The sequence below is a fragment of the Halichoeres trimaculatus genome, unplaced genomic scaffold (assembly GCF_033239565.1).
Source record: "Halichoeres trimaculatus isolate MK-OKI-2021-1 unplaced genomic scaffold, fHalTri1.1 fHalTri1_scaffold_3, whole genome shotgun sequence".
In the NCBI taxonomy this organism is placed as follows: Eukaryota; Metazoa; Chordata; class Actinopteri; order Labriformes; family Labridae; genus Halichoeres; species Halichoeres trimaculatus.
This window is the reverse complement of record NW_027437181.1, coordinates 39,750,435-39,769,358: the sequence shown is the minus strand read 5'-3', so window position 1 is coordinate 39,769,358 and position 18,924 is coordinate 39,750,435. Positions and strand designations below refer to the sequence as shown.

The window sequence follows — 18,924 nt, the reverse complement described above, 5'->3', positions numbered from 1 at the left end:
AGACTGCAGCAGAGGACTAACCAGGATGGACCATGATAGAGTATTGGTGAAAAACACGAGTTTTTGGACAATTAATGCAGTTTTAGGAGCGGCGCTGTCTATGCCTCGATGGATCCCATTATATGGACGTCTGCTGCACGGTTTTGGATCTAAATATCTCCTGAAGCACTGCTTGGATCAGGAAAGCCTTCTTGGTGAGTATTTTGCTCTACTTCATTCTATAAACAATGTAAAAGCTGTATGAACCGAACTTATCCTTTAAGTATGCCTTTTGGTTTTGCACTTTTCCCTTAAGACACATCATCATTCTTATTGGACTGATTTATACTTTTTCACCACCTTGTTTGCATTTAAATTTTCTGGGTTTTGTTTTCTTTTTAAGTTACTGTTAAAAAAAAAAAAAAAAGATTACAGAGCTCATTTGTTCATTTTATTGAGGAAAACATTGTTCTAGTGTGGCAGTTAAAATACATAATTCTGGTGGAAACAAACACATTTTTAGACTGTTCAGTAATTGATCATTCTGCTTGGCCCCATGATTCTGTGAGTGACTTTGACACCCCTGCTTTAAAGAGTCCAATGAGTGAACTCCAGAACCAGTGCCTGGGGTAAAAGAAGAGGAGAAGCTGCTCAGTGGTGAAATAATGTGAGCACAGATAATGCCTTCCTTGTGAAATTTAAAAGGTAAAAACATCACACTTAGTGCTGAAGTATTGCTGTGAAAAGGTGGATGTACAGGTGAGAAGAGCTATGGGCGTTCAAGTACAACACATAAAACTTAGTATGAGGTAAAGGTCAGTTTTTCTAAACCAGTAATCTGATACCACTGTAGGGTAGATGGGATCCATGCAACATGCGTGTGTCTGATACACACTGTAGTATGTTATGATACAAAGAGTGATCATCCGGTTAAAAACTAAAAACATCTTGTGAACCATGTAAAAATGTGTCCTTCTTTAGACTGGAGGGAGTGGATTCAGCCCACACTGGACTATAAGATGCTGGTTTCACTTCGGATCTCCTCACTTCATTGATGCCATCAGATCAGACAGAATGGATGAATTCAGTGGGTTCCTTTGACAGCAGCATACAGATAAATCCTGAGACTCCAAACAGCTGTCTGATGGTTTCAGTGATGACTATTTGGAATGGAATAAACTGTGGGTTAGATTTAAAAGCAAACATAACTTCCACTGTCAGAGGTCCTTCAAGGATTTAACAGCCTTTGCCAAGTTGCTGTAGAACTCAGCCATGCTGGACGGGAAGAAAGAGTCAACCACAGAGCGAGGGAGCAGGCCACCCAGGTCAGTCTGGAAGAAAGTCAGAACCTCGGTCTTCTTTGGCTCTCTGGAGATGGATAAGAAGACACAGGTGATTAGACCACAGAGATAAACGTGGAGGAAGGGGTCAGACTCGTTTGGTTAGATGATGTGTTTGGATGCTCACCCTGAGATGGGGACACAGATGCAGCCACATGGATGATTGAATCCTCTCACATAACCTGACTGGGGTGGACAGCCTGGGTGACTCACGTTGGAGGCTGTTTCACACAAATTCACGCATTAATATTTCATTTACAGGATACATGACAGGCCGGATTTCATTTAGAACACCAGTTTTTTTCAAAAGCAAGTGTTCTCATCCACCAAACAAGCTCCTAGAATCATTTATCAGAAAACCACACACACACACACACACACACACACACACACACACACACACACACACACACACAAACACACACACACACACACACACACACAAATCTGCAGCTAGAGATAGAGAATGAGTGGGTACGCACCATTGGATGAAATGGTGCCATCCTCGTACTGTTGGACTAAAATGACATCTACAAAGTCTCGTGGAGCTATGATGCCCATGGCTGCTGAAGGCGTGACTGTCCTGCAGATAGAGATGTCCTGTGGGAGAGACGAGAGACGATACTCTGAGTCAAACAACCCATGGAGGTCATCTGCGAGTCTGTAAAGCTTTTAAAGCTGCAAGGGTTGAGTCTGTATCTCATCTTTTTCAGCCTGCGGATTCATCACAAGTTAAACCAGTTAATAATAAACCAACTGTTTATGAAACATTGAGGCAGATGGGCAGGTTTCAGACACCCTGCTATGTCTCTGGTGTTAGTATAGAGTAGCCTTTCCCAAACTGTGGGTTTCGACCAATTCGACTGGATCCCCAGTTGGTGGAGTAAAATATGTAACTTATTTGGGAAGCAATCCTCCAAACCGAAAATGAATTAAAGAATGTTCATCTCACTGTGCAGTGTTTATCTCAGGTGCATCTCTGTCCCTCACTCTCTCTCTCTCTCACCCCACCCCCATGTGGAAAGTCACCCCTTCAGTTCAGTTTACGCAAGCTCTCTAGCTGCCCGTCCGCACTGATTAGAGAAAGACAGAAGAATAGGTATCCCTGTCCTAACTGTGGCATGCTGTTGTGATGAAGTCTAAATGTAAACATAAAGTTGGCGTAACAAAAACCCAGAGAGGTACAGAAGAAACACTTTGTTGTATTTCATTCTGCGAGGTGCTCAGTAATGAGTTTGAAATTTAATAAACTGGACCGACACCTTTAAGGTGATACTCCAGAATGGAACAAGTTGGGTCCTATCACAAGGTTTAGGGCAGAAATGACCCCTACAGCAGTGTTTTTGTGCAGCAGAAGCCCAGAGCGCTCACACCAAACACCCCCTCCCTGCTCCTCTGCCGGTTTCCTCTGCACTCAGACGGGGCCATATTTTACTTGACCAAAAACACAAATAAACGGACTCCCACCAAAAAAACCTGATATGGGTCTGCATTCACGCTTTATTTAGAGAATTTTCAGAGCGTTACTTTCACACAAAAACACAGCTAAATAAGGCTGTAGTCCTCATCGTGTGGTAAAACGGTGCTACCTCCGCCACAAAGCCACAGCTGGCTACGAGGCGCTCGCTGCTTAAAGTATCAGTCCACGCGCGGCGTGCCAGATATAAACAAACACAGGTAGTCTGCCAGGACGATTCATGCAATAACAACGTAAAGATGAGTGATTATCAGAGCGAGGACGACCTGCCGTTCACTTTGCATTCCATTCCCATATTGTTTATATCTGTTTGTTTATATCTGAGGTGTCTTTTTGAAAAAAAAAAAAAAATCTGAAATGATAAGCTCAGGTTCTTTAAAGGAAGATGTCTTCTAATGTTTACCTTTGAATTCTATTTCATTAATGGCCTTTCAACCAATATTAAAAGGAGATATGCCTTTTTATGTTGCTGTTGCACTTTAAGTTGATTTTTGGTTCATTGTTAAATTTTAAAGGAAGGAGATATGCCTATATATTGCACTTTAAATTGTTTTTCATTAATAACTATGTTATAAAGAAGATATGCCTTGTGCACTACTTTTATATATTTAATTTAATAATTAAAGTGTTTCATAAATGGACAAAACTTGTTTATTTATTCATTTTTTTGCTCTTTGCTGATCCAAAAAATGATCAGATCTGTGACTCTAGATCTGAGGAATGATCCGATCCGTGAGTTTTGTGATCCGTTGCACCACTAGTTTTTACCCTTGTCACTGTCTAACACTTAAACTCATTATTTTAAACAGACCTGCCAGCGCTGTCAACTTCTCGATTTCTTCCCGATTTCATCCAGATTTCATTCCGATTATCCCCCTATTTTTGTGAATGGTTCCGTTCTTATATTGTTTCAGAGTCAAATCAAGTCCTGTACTTCTGTCTTATATCGAAACCCTCAGAAACATCAACCCCTATCCCTGTAGTTGGTGTGATCCAAAGATCCATGAGACAGCAGGTGGCTGTGTGAAACTGGTTACTGAAGAGGTTATTAGAGCACCAGAGACCTTACAAAAATCTGTTAACATGAAACGTCACAAGTTTACTTCCACACTTACTTAAATATGAATCCAAAAATTAAAATGTACTTTAAGTTCAATAGTTAAGTGAAATCAACATTATTTCCATCTGAATATTGCAAGAAAGACCCAAACTACTCCTGACACTAATAAAACATTGGTAAATATAAGCATTTTCAAAAAAAAGGAAGAAAACCTGCTTAAAAATGAATAAAAACTAAAATGAAAGTGAAAACAAAAATTCAAAATGAATTCAAATCTAAACTAATCTAAACTAACCTTGCATTCAGGTGTGAGTATGATGAGATGCTGTGAGTGTGTGAATTGACCTCTTGACAAAGCTTGCCTTAATGTGGCCATCCTTTGATCACAGCTGTTGAAGTTTGTCCAAGGAGAACAACAGTAGTGATTGGAGGATCATGAATGATGAAATACAAAGGAAGTTAGAGTTTGGGTCCTGGGGAGACACCTTCTGTTTTGGGTCTTGAGCAAGAAAAGTTTGAGAACCCCTGGTGTAGTGTTTTCCCAATTATGGTGGTGCCTGTTTGAAGCTGTTCACAGACTGCAGTTTTTAAAACATTCTATAAAATGTGATGTGCGTGATGTGGGTTAGTAAAACAAAGAAGGGGATACAGGTGAGTGACTTGTAGTCAAAAAACAAGGAGTACCAGACCTCTGTGATTTGCTCCAGGAGCTCAAACATCCTCACGTTGTTGTCCCAGCTGACTCTGAGGCCATTGGGTACTGGTTTCAAGCACTCCCACACTTTCTCCGGGCTGCCATTCACAATCCCCTCGCCCTTATAACTGGAAACACAACATATCAGTCAACTCACTTTAAATACACTGTGTTAATGTTCATCCCTAATGGTCAGAAGAGTCCATGGTATGGGAAGCTTACACAACTGTAAAGGTTTCATGACTGCTGAACAATACCTACAGGTTTAGGGGCAATGTATGCTGCCATCCAGACCATGACTGTTTCAGGAAGACCTTACAGATTTCAGACAGACAATAACAAACCACATTCTGCACAGATTACAACAGCATGGCTCTGCAGAGTCCAGCTGCTAAATTCAGCTGCCTGTAGTACTGACTTGTCACCCATTGAAAACATTTGGAGCATCATGAAGTTAAAAAGGACAAAGGAGACCCTGCACTGTAGAGTGGTGGAAATCTTCTATCAGGACAGAATAGGACATCTCAACTTTTAACTCCAGAAAGCCGTCTCCTGGGTTCACTAATGTTTACAGAGTGATGTTCAAAGATGAGATGAAGATAGTGCAAACCAAGAAGGCAGCAGCTCTGTGTCTCTGTTCAGTCTCTCTGTTTTATTGTTGGTTCTACATGTAATGTGTTAGTTTCCTTTAATTTGGAGCATTCTAAATTAGGGTTGTCACAATACCAAAATTATGATTCGATACGATACCTGCCTAAAAAATGTCAATACCGATACTTAATCCATACCATGGCAAAACCTAAACATTACAAAATGAATAGGATAAGCAGTTTGAAGGGAAGGCTGCCTCAAGTGAATTTTCTGAAATGCTGAACTCAGTTTCCCACGCAACATTGCTCTTTGTCGAGGGGTTAGGATTTCGCACACATTAGGGTAGCACGATGTACCGTTACTCAGGAAGTATCGATACGCCCTGTTTTCAAAAAGTAACCAATACCACGTGTTTTAAGTATCAATACTCCAAGGCATTTTTTTTGTCTGAATCAGAGACATTTTGACTCAGGCAACTTGTGAGTCTGCAGCCACCCAGCTGGGTCCTCTCTCTCCTTTCTGAAGAGTGGGCGGAGACTTGCTCCCTTTCCAAAGTGTGTGTGTTGTTGTGAAGTTAGACGGTGAGCCTGTATGATCTCCGTGCGTCGATGCACGGTTGTCTTCCGTCCGATGGAGTTGTTAATGTGCATCTTAATCATCTGATCTCGTGCTGACTCGCTCACAGTTTGATTTATAATGGTATGGCCACACCAAACGCAAATTTGCGGCGCGATTACATACAAAGTCAATGCAAAGACGCGTTTAGACGCCGATTCGCTCCTGATGGTGTGTTTGGGGGGCAAATTGGGCGGCAGACGCGAATTTGCTCAAGTTGAAAATATGAAGCTTTTGAAGTGAATTCGCGTGAAGTCTGTGCAGCGGCAGACAATCAGCGATGACATTTCCCCACAAAGTCGTTGATTTGATGAGGCTAACTGCCACCTGCTCCAACTCCAACCCCGCCGGAAGATGGTGGAGAAAACAGTTTGTGCGGTGTGTCATCATCCAGAGTGAAATGATACGTGTGTACTCTACAGAGACCAGAAAAAAAGGAGCAGGCTTGGGTGAAAGTCGCTGAGGAGACAGGTATCAAAGGTAAGTTCTGTAAATATTCATTTCCACTGGATTTGCCTGAATGGATCATCACTGAGTCCGACTGTGTTTTCCTCAGCGGAGTTTTGAGCCTGATAGAGAGGAGGAAAGAGCGGGGCAGGGGCAGAGCCAGGGAAAAGATGGAAGTTCTCTGTGCTCCTCTCTTTCCTCCACCCCTTCATTATCCCAGGGGAAAACCTCCGGGAACATGGATGGGGGTTCGGGTTGTTGGGGGGGTGGGAGGTTTGGAGGGTCAAGGATGAGATTGTAGGGAACAGCCAGGCAGGGCCAGTGGAGGTGGATTACCAGGGAGAGGCAGCAGGCCTTGATTGTGATCTCCAAAGCTTTCACACACTCTCCTGTCATGCTTTTGAAACCACAGCTCATTATTTTTCAGATGCTCTTTTGGGCTCTCTACTCCGCCTGCACAGTGACACGCGAATGCTCATTCGCCCCTCAGCTTGTCAAAATGGTCCAGCGTCGAGACTCGGGCGATCACGCAGCGCTTCACAGGCATTTCGTGTGATAACATTTGCAAGTTCGTGTTTGGTGTGGCCGCGGCATTAGGCTGCATGCAAAAGGACAGACAGAGTTACTGACATGGCTTCAAGTTTCAGCGCTCCTGTGAACTGACCTCATGGCATTACTTTACGACAGTCGACAGCCGACAGTCGGGCGGCTTCGTAAGCCAATACACGTGTCAAAGCCCGTCTGTAAAGCTTACTGCCGACACACACATGGAGGAAACACTACGAACATAATGAAGCGCTTCACCGTTCAGCATCCTCACCTCCAAGAGTGACCGATTCAAACGACACGCCTAACTCAAAAGTCAAACGAGTGTCAGTTACTTTGTGACAAGCAGACTAGTTCACCACTGCCTGTAGTTGATAAATAATAATCAGCGTCATAAACACATGAGCTGCGGAGCACACGCAGCCCTGAGTCACAGAGCTGTATGGGATTGACACTAGTGCTGCACGATATGGGGAAAAGGTGCGATTTGCGATTAGGTAGACAATATTGCGATTGCGATTGTGCTTGTGATTTAATAAAAAAAGTTATGTCATGATGAGTCTACAGACTTGCTTGGTTATCATGGAGAAAAATCTGAATTGCATGTGCTGACATTGCGATTGCAATTGCGATAATCGTGCAGCCCTAGTTGACAGTTTAAATAAGTGACAAGTAGTTTTCTAACTTTAACAATGATAGAAACCTATAGGAGCCACTGAAGTGTTGCATCTGTGATAGAGCTTAAATAACACGGGTACATTTCTTTAAGGTATTCATGTTAAAAGGTGCTTTTCAGTGTCTCAACACACACAGTGCAGGTTAAACCACAGTGTGCTGAGAATGAAAACAATAGATGGCTGTTAAAGTCTGGCAGGGTTATTTTACCTGCTCATTACTGTACAACAATTAATATTTTCTGGTTTTCTATTTAGTTGAATTATTCTTGAGAATTATAAATGAGTTCAGGTTCCCTCCAGGAATTGATTCTGCATGGAAAATATAAAACTTTGTGTGTGTGTGTGTGTGTGTGTGTGTGTGTGTGTGTGTGTGTGTGTGTGTGTGAAATATTAGCACTATCTACAAATCTCCCTTAGCCCCACAGACTCATAAACAGATGTCAGAAAACTCACTTGAGGCAGTCTTCCCTTCAAACTTCTTATCCTATTCATTTTCTAAAGTTTTAGGTTTTGCCATGGTATCGATTAAGTATCGGTATCAAATTTTTTTTAGGCTGGTATTGTATCGAATCATAATTTTGGTATCGTGACAACACTAGCACACATCACTGTGAGTTGTATGACAAAGTTGATCTGTCTTCTGCACATAATAGAAAAATGAAGAATTGGTATATCTTTCTTCATAAGGCCATACTGAATGATCTGCTGTCTTATTTCTACTCTACTGACTCCTAGGGTCGTCACTGGCTGCAACCTTCGGTCAAATGGATGGTTCTGTTTGTTGTTCTTTGAAAACCACTTTGTCTTTGACCAAAGAGATTTCAGTCTTTGCTCCTACATCTTGTTCTGAGCTACAACACCATCTGAAACTGGACAATCATGTTTGTTTGGACCATCTTAAAACCAGGATCAAGTATCATCTGATGAGCCTGTGCACTTGTTTTACTATTGAACGCTGCTACCTTAAAATCTTTTGTGTATTTATTGTTGTCTGCTGCTATTTTTGTTGAGTGTATAAAGTCAAGGTGTCACTTTTAAGGGTGATCTGCACTAAGGTATTTCTCTCTGTGGCATATTTAGAAACAGGTCATTTTCTGTCAGAGATGTGACTGATCTGTGACCATTCATCTGTGCCAATGAAGATAGAAAAAGTTTGTTTCTCACACATTCCCACGGAACTCAGATGAAGGACGCCATGACACAACCACATCACCCTGTCAGAGAAAACAGAAGAGTGATCAGTGTTAGTCATTGTGTGGTGAATGAGTCTGACAGAAGACTCAGCTACTTGACAGCCTGATCACTGATACCAAAATAACATTAAGAGTATGAAAACCAGTATTTGTATGCATAACAGCTGAGTGAACAATATGCCTTTTAGTGGTTATTGGTTAATGTCAGTATGGATCAAGTTCAGTAACACAAATACCGTCTATGGACATTTTTTGTGATTGGGCAACATGACCTGGGAACTATTATTTTCAGTTGACGAAATGATTAAAAATGTGTAACGATTTAAAATTTGAAATTTAAAACATCATACACACATAAAACACGGAGAAAATGCAAACTCCACCAAGTGGGTGTAAACTGATTACCTTTATTTTTTATGTACGATTATACCTCTGACATCATTTATTGCTTGTTGTATTTAGAGGTACAATTTTGTATTTCATAATAATCAGTATATTTTAAAGCACCTTTCTTGACACTCAAAGTAAAAAAGAGACAATGAGACAATAGAAATAAATAAAACCAACAGAGAAACAAAGGTGACATCAAGTTAAAATGAATCAGTGGGAATGGAAAAAGCAGCTTGGAGCAGATGGGTTTAAGTTTTGATTTGAATGAAGCAAGAAAGTCAAAATATATAATATTTTTCCTTTTAAAGAAAACAATAAGTACAAATGACAGGGAGAACTCAAAACTACTCTTGTTTTATTTAATCAAAAACTAAATAAAAGTAACCTCTATTTGACTCTTGGAATTAAAGTTTCAGCTCTTCTTCTGTTTCAATAACTTCACTTTGTAGTTTTAAAGGAGGCAGATTTATTTACGTTCACAGTGAAAGCTGCACCATTTTGTACATTTTGAATTTAAAAATACTGCTGGGAAAAGCATGTACAGTACTGTTTCAGTGCACTACAGCACTATTCAATTATATTCTACTTTTAAATTATTTAAAAAAAACACTTTGTTTCTGTCTACTATTTTTTTTAAGGCTGTAGCCTGTCAATCCTGTAATTAAAATACAAACAAATAAGTTAAAATAAATGCTATTTATTCAAGTTTGGACTCACAAAAAACAGCAGCAGAACACATGAAATGCAAAATGTGAAGACCCATTACCGCAAAGGGTGGCAACACCACAAACATTTTTCACCACCTAAAGCTGAAACACAGTTAAATTCAACCAGGCTTGGAAGACACGTGAGGAGGACGCAAAAGCTACATTATTATCGGTGGAGCTTTTCGCCGCTACGACGGACGTGTGGTTGAGCCAAATGTTCGCATTATGAAGTTTTTCACCTTCAAGATTAACTTTTCCTCTTCCAAAATGTCAGATTCCCTCTGAATCTGACCTACTTGTTTACATTTCAAGCTTGTGTAGTAGTAGCAAATGATTGTAAAAGTGGCTTCCATACAGTGTGTGCAATAAAAATGCTATTCAAAAGCAGCAACCACTGATAACAAGTTGTTCATCCCCCCCCCCCCCCCCCCCCCCCCCCCCCCAATATTGCCATAAATATCGTTATTGCAAATTTATTTGAAATATTGTGATATAATTTTGAGGCTATATCGCCCACCCCTAGTAACCACACCCTTTTTAAAATGTACTCAAGTAAAAACCCTCTGGTCTAAAAATTTGAAGCTAATGCACAAGTGTTAAAAGCTACAGTTCTTCATTCACTAGAGTTTGCACAATATAAACATTTACCACATAATATCAGCTCTGAACCCAAACTCCACTGACTGAGGTGATCATGAAAAGTGATCAGGAGAAAGTCTCTCTGAACCTGGCAAAGATATGGAAACAGCCACCAGTTAATCTAAAAACACTTAGTATCAGAGCTGGATATCTCCTGAACTCCAGACAGAGACAAACACCATGGACACCAGAGAAACATGCTCCATCACAGGGGATCAAGGTAGGATACAACATCAAAACATCACCAGTGGACACCTTCATATATCAGAGACTACAGTTTGATAAACTACAAGATGCTCTAATGACACACATTCTGCTGTCAGATTGACAGATCAAAGTCAGTCAGGCACAAGCTTCACTGAGCAGCTATGAAGAGCTCATCCTGGAAGTAAACCATTACTGTTACTGCACACATTTAATAAGACAATTATATGCCAGTTTAAAGATACTAAATCAATGAGGGTGGAGGTATTAACTCTGACCCTTTTGAAAGATAAGGTAAAACCTTAGACCCTTCAAACTATTCAAACCACCCTTTCTCATTCAGTTTGCAGCCGTTTACCTCATCTGCTGTCAGAGAGGCACTTCAAAATATAGACAGCAAGAAAACCACAGGCATGATAAAATTGACCCATACTTCCTGAAGGTCTGTGCACCTATAATTTCAGAGCAAGTCGCACACTTGTTCAATCTCTCGGTTTCGCTGGTGTTTTCCCCCAAGCCTGGAAGACAGCTTATGTAACCCCACTTCACAAAGGTGGAGACGAATCCCATCTCAATAACTACCGGCCCATCTCCAAACTGTCCTGTTTATCTAAAATCTTAGAATCATTAGTTAACAATCAAATCAAATCAAATCATTCCTCTCCAGTAATTGCATATTAAGCCCACATCAATCAGGCTTCAGAACAAAACATAGTACAATCACCGCAGTCACATCTGTCACGAATGATATCATTTCTCAGATTGACGAGAAAAAATTCTGTGCAGCTTTATCTGTTGACTTAACAAAAGCCTTTGACACTGTCGACCATTCCCTGCTCATTAAAAGGCTAAGAGAAACTGGTTTCAAGACTGCCTTTCACAGAGAGATCACTATGTGGTTCTTGGTAATTGTCGCTCTATGTGTTTGCCTCTATCAAAAGGGGTTCCACAAGGTTCAATACTTGGTCCTCTCTTATTTACTATATATTTACATTTACTATATATATATATATATATATATATATATATATATATATATATATATATATATATATATATATAAACAACATCACATCATCCATAACAGATTGTAACTCCAACCTTTACACGGATGACATAATTCTCTACTGTTTTGCTAATACTGCCCAAGCAGCCATTCAAACCCTCCAACAAAACTTTGATCAATTACAACATGCTCTGTTTGAGTTCAGACTGGTTCTCAATCCCAGTAAAACTAAATATATGTTATTATCCAGAGCCACAAACATCACTGACAGTAGTTTTCACATCACCACCCTAACAGGACACAGCATTGACAAAGTATCTGAGTATAAATACCTTGGCATTTGGTTAGATCAAAAACTCACCTTTAAATTTCATATTGATTCCCTGGCTTGCAAACTAAGACAAAAATTGGGTTTTTCTACAGGAACAAAACTAATTTCCCAAGGCAAAGTAGAAAACATGTTATTGAAGCTGTCTTTTTTATCTGTCTTGGATTATGATGATGTTGTTTATAGAAATGCCTCTGCCTCTACTCTTAACCCTTGGACTCCATTTATCACTCAGCCCTCAGATTCATCACTGGGGAAGGTTACTCCACCCATCACTGCAATTTATATGAAAAAGTGGGCTGGGCACCCCTGAATGTAAGACGTGACAGGCACTGGTTCTTATTCATTTATAAAGCCTTACTTGGTAAAATGCCTTCCTACATCACATCTCTGTTAAACCAATCTCATAATCAATATCCAACAAGATCCAGTGACCTGCTGATGCTTGAAGTTCCACGAGTAAACACTGTATTTGGAAGGACTGCTTTCAGCTTTTCTGCTGCTTTCACCTGGAACACCTTACAACAAACATTAAAACTACAAGCACTTGTTTCCTTTGGTCAGTTTAGAACACTGATAATGAATTACGCTGCTTTTGAATGTAACTGTTTTTAACTGTGTTGTTTCATCGTTGTTCTCTGTACTCTCAACATCATTGAAAATGAGGGGACACCCTCAATGATTTTTCGAGATTAAATAAAGGTTGAATGAATGAATGAATGAATAGACTATAATAAATGGACATAGTCTCTGTGACATTACCCATCTGTTTCTGAAACATACTTTTATAATAAATTGTCATCACGGCCAAATTGGAAATAGGTTGAGCAAAACACAACAACAAAACAAGTTTTCTTTATGTTATAATTATATTCATATATATATTTTTTTTTGCTTTAGTTTTCTGTATGTTTTTTGTGTTGCTGATTTTTTATTTATTTATTTATTTTTATTTATTTTTATTTATTTTTTTGTCATGTTTTGCACTTCAGGGCCACTGCAGTTTTACAGTGTGAGAGTTTGAACAATAATACAAGAGTTTACAATGTAATGAGGATAAACGTTCATCAATGACCCATTTTTTCACAAAGAAGACAGGATGACGCAGAGCGTATGGTCAATATGAGAAACCAAACCACAGACAGTCCCTTTCGTATTTTAAAGCTCATCCGACGTTCCCGTTAAAAGCTCCCTCCGTGTCTATCCATGCCCTTTTACTGATCTATTAGTCCCTGAGCTGCTCTATGTGGACGAGCAGGCCGGACTGGAAACTCGCGTAAATGAACCTTCCTGCACATTAACACGCGTGGGGGTGGCATCGAAGCATAAAGTACAAGAGCACACTGGAACACATGCCTTTAGGTCAATAAGAAACACTATGTACCGATTTCTTGCAGACTTTCCATCCGGACTGGTCCTTCCTGTAGCTCATCAGGCAGTCAGCCACAGACCGGGCTCTGTGCTCATAATCCATCACAGGCTGGAGGAGGAACTACCGCTGAACAAGTTTACTCTGCTCAAAACTCTGCCAGAGTGGAAATTACACGAAGCCGATGTCCGTCTCACGGAAAACCACGCGGACCGGACCGTGTTGGCAGAGACACCGGACCGTGTAACCAGTGAGAGACGTGTTAGCGTTAGCTGCAAACCGAGACCCGGTCAGGCCAGCAGCCAGCCAGGGATGGTCGAATGAATGAGCGGCATCTTTTCTGCTAAACAACAGCGTAGGAAACGAGGAGGAAACGAACACGGCTCGGATTATAACTGCCAGAGATACCCTAACGCCTACACCTGTACCCGGCACAGGTGATACCACCGTGTAGTTTGATGAATCTACGGGAATTTGAGAGGAATGGCCGCCAGATGTGTGAACTCACACAGAATAAACACACTTCCGGTGTTCTTTCAAAATAAGCCTCCTCCTGTAAAAAACGTGTAATAATGGCTCTATGCTGTCTTTATTCACCTGGTGTTTACGAGCCAAGCTTTTGACTGTGATACAAAGGAAAGCAGGTTCATTTGTCACTATTAGCTTAATTTTATATTTAATTGTTTTAATTTATTTATATTATATTTAAAGCATCATTTATTCAAAGAGCAATTCAAAGGGCACAGATGTTAAACACAATAAAATGAACAGCCTTGACATTAACTTTTGTGCTCACCGGCCACTGTGGCTAGTGGTTTCCTAGAGTTACTAGCCACTCAGCATTTTCACTAGACACAATTTTGTTGTTGGATAATTATGTTTAATATGAATAAAGCAGATGATGACATTGTAAAGTTTACTTGAAATAGATTCACAAACTTTTTAAATGTAAATGAACACTGTGCACACTCAAATAAAGACCACATAAATCAGATATTTAGCTCTGAAACGGTTGTGCTCCTTAATGAAAATATGGAAATATGCAGACTGTTGAAACAAAGAAATTAAAGGAGTTAATTATTGCATTCAATGAAAATTGTGAAGGGGATTAATTTAAAAAAAAAAAAAAAAAACTAAAGTGAAAAATCTTGCAAGAAACACTGTCTGCTTTAATATTTATTTACAACAGTAATGTTTCAGTAATAAACTAAGTTTCATACTTTCTTGACTATAGTCATATCAGTCAAAAAAATGCGTCATGAAGACGAAAACAACATATATAAGTCACACTGGACCACAAGTTTCATTTATTTTAAATGATTTGGTTTGTTTACAGTATTTCCAAAGTGATTTTTTTAAAAATATAACTTTGATAAATGTTTGTATATTAGGAAATTTAAGTATTACTCCTACAGCTCCTCATATCTGTGACCAGTTTCTCTTCTCTTCTCTACATGGGCTTCTCTACGCCCACGTTCTCCTCTCCTCCTCCCCTCCCCTGCGGTAGGTGAGTGTTGCTGGTGAGATGTGTGAGCTTAAATAAGCTCCATCTGATAAATGTCCTCACTTTTAAAAAAAAATCTGGAGTTTTGGCGCTAGTTTGTGACGAAAACCCCGGAATCTGTTCACAATACAGAGCAAATAAGGCGTGAGTGAACTTTTAAATCACGTTATCAGGCGCTATACACCGGGGAGATGTCACGGTGTCCAAGACGAAGGCTGGAGACCAAGCGTGCCTGGACGCCTGTCAGCAGAAGACTTGGCGAATGGACCAATGAGCTAGCACTGTGTGCAGGCAGTGCTCATGGGCGTCTTAATGTCGTAGTCTCATACTGCAATGGGTTTAGTATTTCAGATGAACTACAATTAAATAATTCAACCCCCCAAAGTGGCTAGTAGGAGTGACGGTGTTACCCGCCACAGCTAATTCACCCGCATTTGGCGGTTTGGCAGGTGTCAATGTTAAACCCTGTGAACAGCATTTAAACAGAAAAATTAAAACAATAATATCAGATAGTGGTGATGCAAGGTGGCACACCAGTTAGCGCTGCAGCCCCACAGCAAGAAGGTCACCAGTTCCGATTCCCTGTTGGTCTGGTGGTCCTTTCTGTGTGGAGCTTGCATGCTCTCCCTGTGCACACATGCTATAACCTGCAGCTCATTGAGTGTCTGCTTGAGGCTGACAGTACCAGAAAGCAAATACACACCAAACTAAAAAAAAAAAAAATTTTCACTGCAGAAATAAACATGTTAACAGCCTGGTACAAAAAAATGTCTTCAGTCTGAATAGCTAATTTCTCTAACTGTGAGGATACTCAGTTTGGCTGAGTCAATTGCCTCAGTTTGCCCTGAGGCAATCACCTCAGGGCAGGGTCAGGTGTGTGTGTGTGTGTGTGTGTACTATTGACTTAACATAATAAAGTTGTCTCTTTGTCCTGCATTAGATATTTGTTGTGATGTCCCCCTTTTTTCCCATATATGCTGGGGTGAGCCTTTGTCCGTACAGGGACCGTAACATGTGCTCAAATCACTTGATTTATTTAACAAAATCCACTTTAGCAACAAAAAATCTCTCACAAATTGACATTCATGTATGCATGAAAACATTTTAGACACATCTTAATAAATTCTTGTCATGAAATGTGAATTTAGACTACGAAATCTTTCCTGGAAAAACACTTCACTTGTTTCATGGATTCCAATACACATGGTGAGATTTGACACACACACACACACACACACACACACACACACACACACACACACACACACACACACAAGTACTTTAACAAGTTCTCATGTACTTATTTGGGGTTACGGTTTTGCAACCAGCCACTCTCCCACGTGTCTCATGACATGTAGGTGTACATTTGTGACAAACTGTTTTGGGGCTGGAATAGTAAAGAAAGTGTGCGCCCGAAACGCGCTTCATAGTGCATGAGGTAATTTGACACCTGTTGAATCAGAAAAGAAAAATGTTAAGAAGTGTTTCGCAACGTCAGTCCGAAACAAGGTCTGGTGACATCAGTGTTTCTGAACTATTTCATGAATGCAAAAGGCCAGCCGCCCCTCTCACAATTTCTGTGGAAATTGTCTAGTTTTGAGTGTGACTCCAGATCCAGACCTCGAAGGGTTAACAAATTTGATAATATATGTGTGATTTTGTTGTCAGCACATTCAACTTTGTAAAGAACAAAGCATTTAATAAGAATATTTCATTCATTCAGATCTAGGATGTGTTATTTTAGTGTTCCCTTTATTTTTTTGAGCAGTGTATAAAGTATCTGAAGTAAAAAGTGCTCTCATCAACCTATTTAGAAATAACACAATAATGGCGGAAAGGACTGTAAAATGTCAATGTGTCACATTCTTAACTGAAATGTGTCTTTTCTCTTGCCTAGAATACTTGCTGTGCTGCAGCCTACACAGCGAAGCATATTGAAGACTGGAACACAGTGGGAAATCATGCTGAACATGAATTATCACACTTTTCCAAGCCATATCTGAGTCACCAAGCCCCAGTTTAAATTTGATGATGAAGCTCAATGGGATAAAAAAAACAATAGTCATGGTCTCCCGTCCCTCCAATTAAGAATGTTGAATGCTGATGTTCCAGTGGTACATGGCCAACCAAAACAGCTTCTGTGAGGTGACCAGTATCGTTGGTGCTTGCACCCCCTGGTGGTCTAAAGCTGTATCGCCACAGAGGCTTACAGACAAGTCCCCAAACACAGATACAAGCACATGCACGAATGTTTTCCTCTTCAGCGGCAGGAGTGTAGCAAAAGTCACGTGTGAAAATTCATCCAATGTAGTGTCCAGATATTCACAGACCACACACCTCCACAGTGATGAATGTATTTACTGACCTGTCTATGCTTACAGATCAGTTTACACAGCTGCAGATTTATTTTACATATATGTGGATCTGACTACACACACACACAGTTTATCTTACACACAAACTGATTTTTTTTTATAAATAGACACCGTTTATTTTACACACACACATAGATTTTGTTTTCTCATTTAAGGATGTAGTTACACACAGACAGATTTCCTTTACAGATTTGTGGATCTGGTTACACGCACAGATCTAAATACACATTTGTAAATAGTTTTGCTACAATACTGGCCCCATAATTGTGGATGTTATGGGGCAGTTCACTGGCATTTCTGCAGGACAACCAGGGAAGGTCCATGATGCCAGAATGTTGAGGGCCTCTGACTTCCACGTAACGTGGCAGGAGAAGATGAGTAGCCACAGCTTGCTGGGAGACAGTGCCTACATTGGGCAGGCATTCCCTTTTATTATCACTCCTAAGCGTGACAATAGGGCGAGTGGTTGCGTAGCAAGCATTCAAAAGGATGAAGTGCAAATGGAGGCGCCTACGAGATCTGCAGAACACCCTGATTGATGCAGTGGTAAAGATTGTAATAGCTGTTTGTTTTCTTCATAACATGTGCATTGGTTCTTCAGAGATCTGTGGGGAACATCCAAATGGAGGCCAAAGACAGGCAGATGAAAATGAGTAGACTTGCCATGAGGCCATGCTGTGAAATTGTCCTGTTCCTTCTTTAAATGTTCATATATGCCAATAATGCACTCCTGTCATTAGTGTTTTATTGGTTATGCATACAATTTTCATGCATCCAATAAGTTGCTGTTTTCCCTAGTTAACCCTTCCTTACCTTTTATTTAATTTGCCACAAAGCCATCGACTGTACACCAGGTAAAAATTAGCGACTCATTTTTGGAAGGGACAATAGTGACCCCTTGATGGTGTCTTCAATAATTTGAAGTAAATATACTGCTCCTTAATGTAATTGGTTTAGGTGTTTTATGTATTACAGTGTTACAAGCCTTGTAGCTCTGATCAGGACAGGTTTATTCAGTGCTACTGTGTTTCAGAATTTCAGAAGTAAGACTTTCTCGTATTCAGGTATGAGGGTTTATAGGACCAATACAATATTCAATATGTAGAGACTGAAAGATTAACTTTTAATAAAAAAAAAGATTAAAAGAGGGACACTCAGTTCTGGTACAGAAAATCAAATTGTGCAAAAAAACTTCATCAACACAGTGCAACTTGCTTCAAGTACAGAAATGCAGTTGGGCCAAAACCTCTTCATGGCACCTTTATGCATACAAGTGATGAATGTGGTGCACCACTACTGCACCACATCCATCACTTGTACCCAGAAAGCACACACAAAACACATACTCCTGAAATTAATAATTGTTCAAACTTATATCACTGTTGTGACATGGTCCTTGTTTGTGAAAAAATCAATGTGCAATGATCAATCAAAAAGGAATTCTGCCAATATACTATAAGATGAACCATTTTCACACTTTATTTAAGAACAGCTTCAAGGGTGTGGTTCATGCTGTGAGTGGTGTTATTTACCGTTCAGCTGAATCTGTTGTTGATGGATGCATTGCAAAGACCATCATTATTATGACTAAATAAATATTTAAGTTACCTTTCAGTGTTACAGCTGCTATTTATGTCATGGTTTGGGTTTTTGGTTTCTGTGTTTCTGGTTTTCTTGTTTTTGCCCACTTGTGTTTCTTTGTATTCTGTTCTTGTTCTGTGTCACCTGTGTTAGTCTTGTGGAATGTCTGTGTCTCTTGTTGTCTTTAGTTTGTGCTTCTTGT

The 18,924-nt window shown here is 40.0% G+C and overlaps 1 protein-coding gene across 1 annotated transcript; it reads right to left on the bottom strand.

The window, feature by feature from the left end:
- Nucleotides 1-906: 906 nt before the first annotated feature.
- stard5 (StAR related lipid transfer domain containing 5) lies at nt 907-13,798 on the bottom strand. Its single transcript, XM_074665585.1, has 6 exons — nt 13,278-13,798; nt 8,591-8,640; nt 4,546-4,678; nt 1,802-1,919; nt 1,447-1,540; nt 907-1,347 (listed from the first exon to the last, which is right to left on the bottom strand). The coding sequence occupies exons 1-6, from the start codon at nt 13,365-13,367 to the stop codon at nt 1,197-1,199; spliced, it is 636 nt and encodes a 211-aa protein (XP_074521686.1). The 5' UTR covers nt 13,368-13,798; the 3' UTR covers nt 907-1,196.
- Nucleotides 13,799-18,924: the final 5,126 nt, after the last annotated feature.

What these genes read in the sequence shown, in the direction of transcription:
- stard5 (XM_074665585.1), bottom strand. Translation starts at nt 13,367, where the DNA reads ATGGATTATGAGCACAGAGCCCGGTCTGTGGCTGACTGCCTGATGAGC. An exon ending in TCTGAGTTCCGTGGGAATGT is followed by an intron (nt 4,679 to 8,590) that starts GTGAGAAACAAA and finishes TTGTGTTTCCAG; the next exon opens with TTATAAGGGCGAGGGGATTG. An exon ending in ATCTGTGTCCCCATCTCAGG is followed by an intron (nt 1,348 to 1,446) that starts GTGAGCATCCAA and finishes ATCCATCTCCAG; the next exon opens with AGAGCCAAAGAAGACCGAGG.